Below are 13,286 nucleotides of genomic sequence, written 5' to 3' on the forward strand. Positions count from 1 at the left end.
TAGTGCCATTGACAACTCAACGGCTCCTCCAAGTGGCAGCAGCCTAACTTCCCAGCGGCTGTTCCGGGAAGAGTTCGCGCTTTTACCTTTAGGTGGCAACTAAATGTTTAAGTGTCTGATGCAACTATCTGTTTCGTAATATTATAATTATGTTCATTTGGTTTCCAAATGCCCGAAACCAAACTAGTTAATAACTCCCACTTAGACCAATTTCATCAAGTTGCTGTCGCGCAAGAACACGCTTTTAGCTAAGTAGACCTTCTTAAATTGACACCCATGCCACTCAGGACAGCTTTGATCGCTGATTGGACTATTCTCCAATGTGACACTACCTAGTAGTGTGATTATCTACTTTGATTGGCTACTACGTACGTCAGTAGAGGGAAAACCCTCGCCAATTGGTTGACAGTCGATCTTTGCGGCTCCTCCCATACTGTTTGTCCTACTACTGTTTCCGCTAGGCCACCATGCCCTCCGGAAGATAGTTTGTTGTAGTTGAGCATTGGAATGAGTGAAAGGTGTCTACATCTTGTTTATAAACACATCGTGTGGGTCTCAGGTTAGATAACAAAGCCGATAAACAAGGCTGAACACGACAGACACTTAAATACAACATTAAAATTGTGTAAATAATCCCGGTGTAGTTCATAAGCGCTCTGGGGCCAGGCGAAGAGCGAGGAGGGAGGCTATGGAGCCCTCACCGGTAAAGGGGAAACCGCAGGGTCGGTTGCTCGTTTCTACGACTTTAGACGCCAAAGATGAGCTAGAGGAGGTAAGAGGATTTGTAAGCAAATATTTTGCATGTATATCGAGGCTTAATATCAGTATCCACCTTACCAGTCTTTACGACAGAATCTGAATTTGCAAGATGATTAGCAAACCATATTGTGTAGAAACTGCATACAGCTAGGTCCCATGTAATCAGTGATGTGCGCTGGTATTTTATAGTTTTTTTTCTCTTTTACTTCAATCGATGGTCATTTACTCTACTCTGAACACAGTTGATGGACAATGGCTCATCTTGCAGAGTCCTCACAATTGACAAATGATCCGTAATTATGGTGCAGAGCACACTTTTAAATGCTGTTGCTTATGACATGTTGTTAAAACTAGGGAGATATACAGATTTAACGGAGGACTACTGTTTCAGATCTTAGACAGGCAAAGATTTTATACATAACCTTGATTGTGTTTATGAAGAAAATTAGGTTATAAGTAAAATATGGAAAATCTTGACATTTGTCAGCATCCATCTGTAACACTTAATATCCTAAAGGGTTGTCAGTAACAGTAGTAGTTCATAACAATTATGTTTTTTATGATCATTTCATAAATGAAACTGTTTTTGCGTTGTAGCTTGTCCGGGGTGTTTTTGCCAGGTTCATGCTTTGTACTGTGTTTGTACCCTGCACGCATGTATGATTAACTCTGTGTCTCAGCGCCTGGAGAGATGCGTCGGAATTGTGACGTCCCTGATTAATGGGCTGTCGGAACGCGAAGCCAACGATGCCCTGACTGCCCACGTGAGTCTCTGCTACATGCGTTTTCTGCTCTGTGTCATTACATTACATGTCCCAGTCAATGTACTGGCGTGGGGAATGTGACTTTAGTAAACGCAATTCATTAGAACTTCTTGGATGGCTGTGTTTCAATGGATAGTAATTATCCATAAATGTTTTTGCCCTTTTTGGGTAGTGTAGTCATTGATTTTTATTTGTTTTGTGCTCAGTTGTATTTGATATAAGGCCCACCTCCCCATTCATCCCTGTTAATGCCCCCCTTGCTGTCCCGCTTGTTCTCGTTGCCTCCCCAAGGTGTGTAAGGGGGCCCAGCAGCACGAGGAGGTCTGCTTGGGACTCTTCACGTTGCTGCTGACGGAGCCGGCGCAGGCACAGAGGGTATGCTGCTGTGGCTGTCTGTCCGTCCGGCCGCCTGTCTGTCCGTCCGGCCGCCTGTCTGTCTGCCCTCCTTCACAGCACTGAAGACAAAAATGATCACTTAAAGCTGTGGTCCTCAACCAGTCGAAAAACATCTTTTAACCCCCCCCCCCCCCAGAATATACTGAGAGGGACCCACCGCACTGGCAAAAAATACCTTAGTGACTGTAGCTCCCCCCATTATTTTCCTTGTTAAAGGTAAAAGTAGCTCTCGCTGTAAAAAAGGTTGGAGACCGCTGACTCGAAGCGTGAGAGCATCGACGACAAACTGCAAGCATGTGCACTGTATTTATTATACAAAAAGGCAACCGTGAATTTAATTTCTCTCCATACTAATTCTTTTTGTTGAAAAAAGGATGGAAGATTTTCCGTTGCTCTTTTATTTCGCGAATCGGAACCGGTAGCCTTGATGAAACCTCGCAGCTAAAGTGCCCGTCAAGTCTTCCATCTCGGCCTCGTCCAAATCGGCCCAAAACTGGCTTCTTTTATCGTCTGAAAAAAAACTCTGGCCATGTTTCAGGAACATGGTTAACGGCACAACTTCAAGTAATGGTGGAACTTGCCAGCCGAATCGCTGTCCTACTCCAGTGCTATATCTTGTGACTTTATAATTGTGAGGTGCGCGGTGTCACAATTGTCACAATGTTGACTGAGGTCTTGTTTGGCATCCCCCCACCCCTGCAGTGTTACAGGGACTTAACGCTGGTCAACAGGGATGGGATGAATGTGGTTCTCGTCAAGATCAACCAAATTCTCATGGAGAAGTTCCTGAAGCTGCAGGACGTTTGCCGTAGTCAGGTACTCCAGCCCCTCGCTGCTCCAGCCCTGCTCTCCCTTTTAGTGTGACATAAGCCATCCCCAGGTAGCCCCTCAGTCAGTTTCACATTGAAGTTCCCCATCGAAAGTTGTAAGGGTTCTCATGGCTATTCCCCATGCTTCTTCCTCCCCTTCTCTGTGGCCAGTTGGTCTGGCTGGTGCGCGAGCTGGTGAAGAGCGGCGTCATCGGTGCCGATGGGGTCCTGATGACCCTCATGAAGCAGATCGCTGGTGAGTCCCGTCTGTTTTTTCACGATTGTATCTTTTCACTGGCGTGTGTCTGGTTCACCTGCACTGTCTTGTTTCGCCCCGTTAAATGCTGTGTTTCTTTTTTGCAGGAGGAGACATCTCCACCAAGAACCTGTGGCTGGCTGAGAACGTCCTGGACATCTTGGTGGAGCAAAGGTGGACCATGAGGGAGAGGACCTTGGAAGCTTCCCTGTCTGGTGTCACGTGGCTGACGGTGGCCGTATTTTATCTCGGTAGGGAGTGGGTGACAAAGAGCGGGATGCTGATCGCCATGTCTGTCTACACGTACCTGCGCCTCATCGTGGACCACCATGGCAGCCCGACCCTCCTGGCGCTCCGGCAAAAGGAGGTGGACTTCTGCATCGGGCTCCTCAGGGAGAAGGTGAGCAGGAAGGCGGGAAGGCATGACGATGCCTGACGTCAGTACGGCGCGTGGTGTCCGACTCGTGATGGGTTATAAATCCACATCGCTGACTCTTTTATCTCCATCCACTTCTCAGTTCATGGACTGTTTCATCATTGGGAGGGATCTGGTGCGTCTGCTTCAGAACGTTGCCCGGATTCCTGAGATGGAGCTCCTGTGGAGGGACCTTCTGCACAACCCACAGACTCTCAGTCCTCAGTTTACAGGTCCCCGTCTCTCAGGTTCTCCTCATTGGCTCCTCACTGGCTCCTGTTCACTCTTATTCACTATTTCTACTTCCCGTCCTTTTAGGCATTCTGCAGCTCCTGTCCTCTCGCACGTCCCGCAAATTCCTGGCGTGTCGACTAACCCCTGACATGGAGACGAAGCTGCTCTTCATGACTTCCCGGGTAACCTTGACCCGATTGTGCCGTATTCCAAGACCCATGTCGGAGTAGATGGATGGGTAGATCCTGACCTATACTGTCCTGTCCACAGGTCCGATTTGGGCAGCAGAAGCGGTACCAGGACTGGTTCCAGCGGCAGTACCTGTCGACGGCGGACAGCCAGTCGCTGCGCTGCGACCTGATCCGTTACATCTGCGGCGTGGTGCATCCCTCCAACGAGGTGCTGAGCTCCGACATCCTGCCCCGCTGGGCCATCATTGGCTGGCTGCTCACCACCTGCACGGTAAGCGCAGAGTCCCCTGCGTGTCCCATGCCTGCTGACTGTGCCTGCGCCTGGCTAACCTGCCCTCGTTTCTCCCTCTGCCTCCTGAATCAGTCCAACGTCGCGGCCTCCAACGCCAAGCTGGCTCTCTTCTATGACTGGCTGTTTTTCAACCCGGAGAAGGACAGTATCATGAATATAGGTGAGGGGCAGGGTGTTGAGATGGATGAGGGGGGGGGTTGTCTACCCCAGCATAGGCCTCTGTCTAATGTCTCCCCTCCCCCATCTTCCTCCAGAGCCAGCCATCCTGGTCATGCACCACTCCATGAAGCCTCACCCCGCCATCACCGCCACTCTGCTGGACTTCATGTGCAGGGTCAGTGGCAGCCTCCTCCGCCCCGGTCGCCACGTCCGCCGCTTGCATCCTTGCCCTCACGTCCCCTTCCTTCATTCCTCGCTTTGCCGACTCTCCTCGCTTCCCCTCTGCAGATAATCCCCAACTTCTATCCAGCCCTGGAGGTCAACGTCCGCCAGGGCATCTTCAACTCTCTCAACTTCATCATGGAGAAGAGAGTGCTGGCGTGAGTGTCCGTCCTCCCCCCGCCGTAAACGCGCGCGTGAAATGGCGTGCGTGATCTCACATTAAACTTGGATGCTTAAAATGATGACCTCTGTCCCCCTGCCCCTACAGCCACTTGGCCCCCCTGTTTGACAACCCCAAGCTGGATCGCGAGCTGAGGTCCATGCTGAGAGAGCGGTTCCCCGAATTCTGTAGCTCCCCCTCACCGCCAGTGGAAGGTCAGCAAGGCATGTCTGCTCACGAACGTCCGTCTTGTGGTCTCATTGTAGCATTATTTAGTATTTGTCGGAAGCGGGTTCGTGTAAGTTTTGTAATTGTACGACATGAGATTAGCTCAGGTATGCTTTTTAGTTGAAGTTTGGCTAACAGAGCTCTTTCTGCAGTGAAAATGGAAGAGTCTGTTTCCTTGGAGATGGATAATCATGTTTTAGACAAGGAGGATGGTTGCTACGACAACACAGAGGCCACCTTCAGCGATGATGAGGAGGAGCTCAACAACAAAGGTGAGAATTCTCGCGTTCCTGTGAACAAACTGCTGAGGTTCATTCATAAACTTTGTCTCTGCGAAACCCCTTATTTTACACACTTGATTTCCCTGACATCGTACTGCTGTCTAGATCTGTTCAAATGGTGTATGTTTCCCTTTAGCCATTCCCCTGGTTAGGTTAACCCTCACATACTTTTAAAAAGTAGGTAAAACCAAATTAAGGAATACTGTGATTATTTCTTCAAGGCAAAAAGCGTGAATTTAGATTCCACCCAATCAAAGAAGCCATTATTGATGAGCCCGCTGACATCACGCCCTTTGTCGACCAATTGGATGAGACTCTGCGGGAGAAGGTGTTGCAGCTGCAGAAGGACAGGTGAGTGTGTTGAAGGACGGGCTGCCACTCGCCTCATTAGAAGTGTGTCGTGTTGAAGCTTGAAATTAATGGGGAGATTAACCCCCCCCCGCCCCCCATCTCATGTTATTGACAGTGACACAGAGACACACTGTGAGGTCATGCAGGAGATAGTAGACCTCATCCTGGAGGTAAGTTGCCATTTAGATCCCTGTGCTGACGTTTGTATCGATTCAGATTCGTCCTCGCTTGTAGCCCCTTGGCATTTTCATTATTCCCCTTTATGACTTCCTGCCCTCCCCCCCTCCCTTCTAGGAGGACTTTGATTCTGAGCAAATGTCAACTTTGGCATCATGCCTGGCTGAGCTCTTTAAAGGTCACTTTCGGGGGGACGTGCTGCCGGACGAGATCACAGAGGAGTGAGTGGGCCGTCTTTTTTTTTTTTTTTTCCTCTCTCTCCTCCATCCCGTCTCACTGCTACATAGAGGAGTTGGGGGGGGGGGTGTTTTGCATCTGTGTCCGTTGTGGTGGGGAACCCTTGGTCTGAGCTGGTTTGCCCGTCCTGCCGTCAGGTCCCTGGAGGAGTCCGTGTGCAAACCCGTGTGCCTGGTCTTCAGGAACCTCTGCCAGATGCAGGAGGACAACAGCGGCTTCTCCGTGCTGCTGGACATGCTCGCCGAGCTGTACCAGAAGCAGCCCAAGATCGGCTACCACCTGCTCTACTACCTGAAGGCCAGGTGACGGCGCTGTTCTCACCCGCCTGGTGGCCTGGGGCTGACACCAGTTTCCGTTGGGCTGTTGTCATCTTGTCAGAACACAAATCCGATATAACGCTTAAGCTCATAAACTGTAACAAGAGCGCTTAGCGAAGCAGAACCACAAGCTGAAGTTTACTGGCTCAGATTACTTATTCTCTATTCGGCAAAGTGCAACAAATATATGCAACTAAAATATTTTATTGCGTTTTCATGCTAAGCTTTTAGTGTCAAAGCCAGGTTTGATTTTTTTTTTCTCTCTTGTGCCTTTCCTCTGCGTCTGTGGTGAGGTTCTGGTATCCCTTTAAGAGCCCACCCCTTTAAGAGCCCACCCCTTTAAGAGCCCACCCCTTTAACACCGCCCACCTTTTCTGACCCCCCAGCAAAGCGGCGATGGGGAAGATGAGCCTATACGAGTCGTTCGCCCAGGCCACAGCGCTGGGTGACCTGCACACCTGCCTGATGATGGACATGAAGGCGTGCCAGGAGGATGATGTCCGGCTGCTCTGCTACCTCACGCCCTCCATCTACAGCGAGGTTCGTCCCTCCCGATCTCTCGCTCTCTCTCCCTCCATCGCGCTCTGCCTTTCTCTCCCCCTCTTTTCTGCCTTACCACGCTGAATAGGGCTTGCCCTCTGTCTGCAGTTCCCGGACGAGACGCTCCGCAGCGGGGAGCTCCTCAACATGATTGTGGCCGTCATCGACTCCACGCAGGTAAAACCCTAAGGACCGCCCCTCCTTAGGCAGAACCACCAATCAGGAGCGAGCGGGCTGGCCCATCTGCCCCAGTAGCAGTCTAATGGTGTACACTTGTTTTGTCACACCTTCTCCAGCTGCAGGAGCTGATGTGTCACGTGATGATGGGGAATCTGGTCATGTTCCGGAAAGACTCCGTTCTCAACATACTCAGTGAGTGTGCCTTTCGTAACCGCGGAGAGTGGGGGGGGGGAGGGGTCCACATGCCAGGGAGTGTGTGTGTGGTAATGCTGGGCTTTCCTGTCACAGTTCAATCCTTGGACTGGGAGACCTTCGAGCAGTACAGCACCTGGCAGCTGTTCCTGGCTCACAGCATCCCCCTGGAGACCATCATTCCCATCCTGCAGCACCTCAAGTACAAAGGTGAGGCCCCGCCCCTTTTTGTGAGATGCTCCCGTTAAGCCCCGCCCCTTTTGGTGGGATGCTCCCGTTAAGCCCCGCCCCCTTTCGTGGGACGCTCCAGTTAAGCTCCGCCCCTTTTCGTGGGATGCTCCCATTAAGCCCCGCCCCCCAGTGTGCAGGAAATCGGTGCTGAGTTACATCTGCTCTTCCCCTAGAACACCCAGAAGCCCTGTCCTGCCTGCTACTGCAGCTGCGCAGAGAGAAGTGAGTCCCTCTATACATGCCATGGATGCTGGGGAGGGCGGGGTTATTATCACTAATGAAAACAGTAAGCAAACATCTTTAATTGGAATAAAATAACAAACAAAAATTAAATTAGCTACAACTAAATGGAAAGTATAAATATTGGCTCCACAAATAATTAAATTTATTATAAAATGTCAAATACGTTCCATTACCATTTACTGTTCCAATACTATTTAGCTAAAGTAATGATAATGTTTCTCCCAATTTTAGGACATAAGTACATAATGTGTATTTGTGCAGGAGTTTCTAAAGATCAGACACTTTCAACTTTTAATCTGTCCCTGGAAACAAAATTACTAAAGCTTAAACTGAAATAAAATGTATAAAAACTAAATGGAAATATTTTTTAAAAGTAAGCTAATAAAACCATATTGATAATGAAAACTAACCTGGATTTCACATGGAAAATGAAAATAATATTAATATAAATAAAAACGAAATACAAAAAAAAGTCTGTAATGAGACTGTGTGGGGGCTGCCGCTCTCGCGTGAGGCACTGGGGCTATTTCAGCACCAGAGTAGACTGACGTGGTGGATGAGGAGAGTCGAACCACGGCCTCTGCATGTCGACCCCCCTCCCCCCCCCCCCCCGCAGGCCCACCGAGGAGATGGTGAAGATGGTGCTGAGCCGGCCGTGCCACCACGAGGACCAGTTCACCACCAGCATCCTCCGGCACTGGGCCACAAAGCATGATGATGTTCTCGGCGAACACATCAAGGCCCTGCTGATCAAGAACAACAGCCTCCCACGCAAACGCCAGAGGTACCCGGCTAACAACAGGGATAATGTGTGACTTAATAGCTTAGGATATGGTGCCTGCAATCGGATGGTTGTTGGTTCAAATCCCAAGGTTGGGGCCCCTGAGTGAGGCCCTTAACCCCCTATAGCTCCAGGGACTGACTCTGCTTTCTCAATTGTATTTTGCTAAAAAAAAAAGTGTCTCATAGATAAATAAATGTAATATAATTAACCACAGACAGCTGAAGGCAGCGGCTTAACAGTAATTCAAACCCTCTGTAGCCTGCGGAGCTCCAGCAGCAAGCTGGCTCAGCTGACCCTGGAACAGATCCTGGAGCACATGGACAACCTGCGGCTGAACCTCAGCAACACGAAGCACAACTGTGAGTCTGGGAAAATGTGCTGTGCAGCCATATGGCACTGGTAGCTCAACAAGTAGAGCGCTGTGCTAACAATGTGAAGGTGGTGGGTTTGAATCCCAGGGACCTCACATCAATTGTAACTCTTCCGTCTGCTGTAAGTTGCATTGCATAAAAGCATCAGAGAAATCAAACAAAATGTGAACGGCGGTGAGATCCGCTCTCTACGATTAAACTTATTTCTGGCCCCATCTGCCTGTGTGTCGGCAGTCTTCACCCAGACCCCCATCCTGCAGGCTCTCCAGCATGTTCAGGCCAGCTGTGATGAGGCCCACAAGATGAGGTGAGTCACCGCCTGAGTCCCGCTCCAGCTGTAACGGTGAAGCCCGATTAGCCGAGTTTCACTTGAAACTACCATGCTGCTCCCGTTTTCTGAAGTGGGAATAATTACCGTATTTGCACTTTAATTAAAATGTCGATTTGTTTTTGTTTCGTTTTCATTCTTCTGGGCCCTTCTAGCTGTTTTCTGCAGTTCCCGCTTTTCCCGGAGCTTCACGGCTCCTAAACTTTGCTTAGCACTGATGGCAAACACGTAAGCTGCGTCTGCAAGCTGAGATGGTCAGAGAATGTGTGTATTTTAACGACCAATCTCACAGTAAAGGGACACTTTATACCCAAAGTCCATTTATTTACAGAATATATATATATATCATTTGATCGCGTTATAGCCAGAAATTTCACTCTTGTCAGTTAAATAGAGAACTGAAGCAGTTCCTCTGTACAGCATGCTGTTTTTTGTGTGTGTGAGGTCTAGTGTGAAAGTGGAACATATGTTTGGTACTGACATCCCATCCAGGGTGTACCCCTGCCTCATGCCCTCTAGCCTAGGATGGGTTCCCGACCCCCTTGCACAATGGGCAACATCCATTCTTTTTCCTACTATTAATTTTTCTTATTTTCCTACTTTTTTTCATTCTCAGCTGTTCGTTATACATTAGCAGTGGAGCAGCTAGACATTCTGCCCCCTCCCTCCAGACAAAATGTCACCTTGGGCCCCCCCCATCTCCCTTGCATCATATAATTTTTAGAGATGCACCAATTATATCGGCCTGCTATCAGTATTAGCCGCTGGTTAAAAATGAGCTGATACTTACCGCCAATAATTGCCTTTAAAATGGTGACCCCCCCCCCCATATTGCTTTGCACACCCGTGTACTAAACATTTAGAAACATTTCTTATCGGTGCCTCAATAATAATTTTATAATCTTACGTATTTGTGGGTCCCTGTAAAGTGCTGGGCCCTCTAAATCTGTCAGGGTATCCATGCCCCTCCCACCCCTACAAATTAGCCAATGACTGATTACATCAAGTAAAAAAAATTTAAAAAAAACTTTCACATATAACACTGGGCTCAATTTTTCCACCCCCATTGGTCTAGATTCAGTGACCTTTTCTCATTGGCTGACGAGTTTGAGGACTCCTCCTCCAAGCCCCCGAAGTCCCGGCGTAAGGCCCCGGTGTCGTCGTCCCTGCGCTCGCGGAAAGGGGCGGCCCAGCCAGCCAGCAATGAGGAGGAGAGCGTCTCCAGCAGCGCCTCGGTCAGTACGCGCTCTGCCGCCGCGCTTTCTGAATGCTCGTGTGCGCCTGAAACCCTGTGCTCATCACTGCCGCCTCTCTCCATCCCAGGAGGAGGAGGATTCCAAGCCCAAAGCCCCCAAGCGGAAGAGGAAAGGCTCGTCTGCCGTGGGCTCAGACAGCGACTGAGAGACGCCCACCAGCCACGACTGCCATTGTGACGTTACCGGAGGACATGTCCGCGGCCCACTCTACTCCCCCGGCGAGGAGCTGCTGTCCCAGAGACAACCCTGCCGCAAGGGACGGGGCTTCCCGCTCCGGCTCTGCCGCCATTGGCAGAGACCAGAGATGTGCCCCTCCCCCAAACCCCTCCTCTTTCTGCTCATTGGCCCTCACGAGACAGTGGGCACAGCAGGGGCTGGAGGGAATGGGGGGCAAGTAAGGATGCGGAAAACTCCTGTCACCATGGTTCGGACAGACCTGACAAACAACGGACCGACAGACTCAGATTCTGCCTTATGGAAATAGGATTGCACAACAACTTAAAGACTTAAGCGGGCGAGGTGGACTTATGTCGCTGTAACCCCCCCCCCCCTCCCCAAAAACACCCCATACTCTAGTACTAACCTGTCACGAACAGCAGCGTGTGATGCCTCTCGACTTCCTGGAAGACCTTCAGGGACTTCGCCATAGCTACACGCTCCTCTCAATTTACTTTTCACTGAGACGGTGCATTCGATGGAAAAAAGGTTGCGGATGAAAAGCGGGGGGTGGGGAGGGTTAGGGTGACGAATCCTGAATTCAAGTGATTTGCAATGTTTTGTTTAATAGCATCATGGCTAACGGCCAACGGACGGTTAAGCTGTGGATGAGTTTTAACTGACCCTGTCAGCGGCCTGCCCTTCACTTACAGACTTGGAGGCAAGAACAGCCAGCCTGTTGACAGATGTCTCTACTTTTCTGTAATTGTAACTTAGAGACCTCATGTCAACAAGGCCCTGCTTGTGTCTTTCACTGCAAGTAGGAGGTATGGGTAGGTGGGGATTATGGACATCTGATACAAGTTTTTAATTTCTTTTGTTCAGTTAATTTTCCTATACAAAAAGACCACAACATTGCTATTAATAAATAAAAATGGGGAAAGAACACGTCGCATTATTTTGCTGGTTTGTATAGAGCAGACTTAGTTTACCGTGATGTCATTTGAAACTTAGTTTTAAGATGTATTCAATTCACAGATTCGATAGATTTGATAAAGACGAAGACTTGGTAAAATATAGGCGTCAATGTGCATTGTTAAAGTTTCCAATACGTAAATATGATTAAAACCTTCCGCAAGGATATAAAAATCATTCTTTGAATGACACTTTTAATTAACCTATAAGGAGCGGAGAAAGTTTTTTGACAGACACCATATATAAAACTAACATCCATGTAAGCAATATGTTATGCAAAAGGAAAAAACGCAGAACAGTATTTCATGTAAACAGTCTGTATTTAATTGGCAAACATTATGTTGATTTAGAGCATCTGCGCTTATCTAGGGTACAGCATCCAGCGTTAAGATCTCCTTGTCCATCCAACCGTCCGCTAGATTTTAAAGTCCTCACCGCAGCCAGGCGCTTCTTCAGGAGCAACTTTAGTCGCCCTCTGCATGGAGGAGATGAAGGAAAGGGTTTGGGGAGACCTGGCTCGGAGTCGGGTTGCACACCATGCGGATGGGCTTCGGGTTTACCGGTATCACAATTCCGCGAAGCGGTCGAGTTGCAAGACAGGGAGCGAAATGTCCTCCTCGCTGTACGGGACACGTTGCCCATATCGGACAGAGGAAGGGACTGCGTCCGCGGCATAGCAATGCGTCTGGCAGCCGGCGGTCGGGATGTGACTGAATGCGCGATCTCGTCTTCGAAGAAGAGGGACTCCCGGCGCTGGACGCACGGGCTCTCTCCTAGGGCGAGAAAGCCGTAAGGGGTGGTGATTTTTTGCAGGTGCGGAATGGACATCGCCGCCCGGGTCACTGGATCCGAAAGATCCTCGTTAGCCAGGTCCAGCCAGAGTCCGCGTTCCGATACTGTCTCAGATGGGTGATGAGTTATGCACCGCGAACGACAGGGTGGTCCTAAGCATGCCACTGTACACCGTCGACAGCTTTTGGGGGATCCCACTCTGGATCTCTCTAATTCGTTGTGAAGTGCCGTACAGCGTGTCCTGGTCATTGTAGCCAAAGGTGGAATAGTGAACTTGGGCACCCGATCAGGGGTCATCACCATGTCCCTCAGCGACATCTGTCTCTTCATTTCGGTTGGGATGTCCTGACTGGCCGGCATCGATGACAGCTTACTTGTGTTGTCCTCAGAGGCACATGTCTCAAACGCAGAAACCCTCGCTGCTTTAGAAACGGCCAAAGCTGGCATTTTCACAAGTTCATCGAAAGTGAATAACTTTGAAAATTTCCAGGAGATCATACTACTGCCATCATTACAGTCGTTATTTCTTTCTTTTGTCCAGACAATTATAAAAAAAATAAATTTATAATATAAAAAGTCTGTATTTTTTTGGTCATGTACGACATACACCCTAGTTCACCGCAGAATTGCAAAGGTGACAGGAGCATATACATATATATATCAGCCAATGACGTCAATGCTGACATATTTTTTCCCTTTGGATCACTTAGCTGCGTAGCCCCACCCCTGAGTCTAAAACAACTGAAACAGATTGACATGATTCGTTATGCAAGTTATTCTGTTTTCCCAGCCGTCAAGTTCACGTGCCTCTCAAACTGCACGTACTGATAATATTTTTGATTAATTAGTGTGCCAGAGATACCCAAGTACTTTTAGGAGGACTTCTTGTCTGCTGAACATATCTTTTTCTGTTTCAAAACCGATATTTAATAGCGTATATTTTGATTTATACCAATCATTTGACATTATGAACTATAGAGGTGACAGTAA

The 13,286-nt window shown here is 48.9% G+C and overlaps 1 protein-coding gene and 1 long non-coding RNA gene across 3 annotated transcripts; one reads left to right on the forward strand and one right to left on the reverse strand.

Moving 5' to 3' along the window:
• Positions 1-451: 451 nt before the first annotated feature.
• On the forward strand, positions 452-11,479 carry ints3 (integrator complex subunit 3). 2 transcript variants are annotated; one of them, XM_023801495.2, is made up of 29 exons: positions 452-772; positions 1,440-1,523; positions 1,815-1,898; positions 2,622-2,735; positions 2,900-2,984; positions 3,092-3,158; positions 3,240-3,384; positions 3,503-3,632; positions 3,718-3,815; positions 3,904-4,095; positions 4,189-4,276; positions 4,371-4,450; positions 4,564-4,655; positions 4,766-4,881; positions 5,038-5,157; positions 5,388-5,517; positions 5,633-5,687; positions 5,812-5,915; positions 6,069-6,233; positions 6,635-6,788; positions 6,897-6,965; positions 7,085-7,160; positions 7,257-7,370; positions 7,565-7,613; positions 8,251-8,418; positions 8,677-8,777; positions 9,024-9,096; positions 10,193-10,352; positions 10,441-11,479. In XM_023801495.2, the coding sequence occupies exons 1-29, from the start codon at positions 689-691 to the stop codon at positions 10,516-10,518; spliced, it is 3,075 nt and encodes a 1,024-aa protein (XP_023657263.1). In that variant the 5' UTR covers positions 452-688; the 3' UTR covers positions 10,519-11,479. The 2 variants fall into 2 exon arrangements, with proteins under 2 accessions (XP_023657263.1, XP_023657264.1); XM_023801496.2 differs by having other exon boundaries at positions 4,766-4,872.
• Positions 11,480-11,805: 326 nt separating this feature from the next.
• Positions 11,806-12,912, reverse strand: LOC111838475 (uncharacterized). The gene is made up of 2 exons (XR_011992901.1): positions 12,065-12,912; positions 11,806-11,979 (listed from the first exon to the last, which is right to left on the reverse strand). It is a non-coding gene; the product is annotated as an uncharacterized lncRNA (long non-coding RNA).
• Between the last annotated feature and the right edge of the window lie 374 nt (positions 12,913-13,286).

The sequence above is a fragment of the Paramormyrops kingsleyae genome, chromosome 9, assembly GCF_048594095.1.
Source record: "Paramormyrops kingsleyae isolate MSU_618 chromosome 9, PKINGS_0.4, whole genome shotgun sequence".
Taxonomy (NCBI): domain Eukaryota; kingdom Metazoa; phylum Chordata; class Actinopteri; order Osteoglossiformes; family Mormyridae; genus Paramormyrops; species Paramormyrops kingsleyae.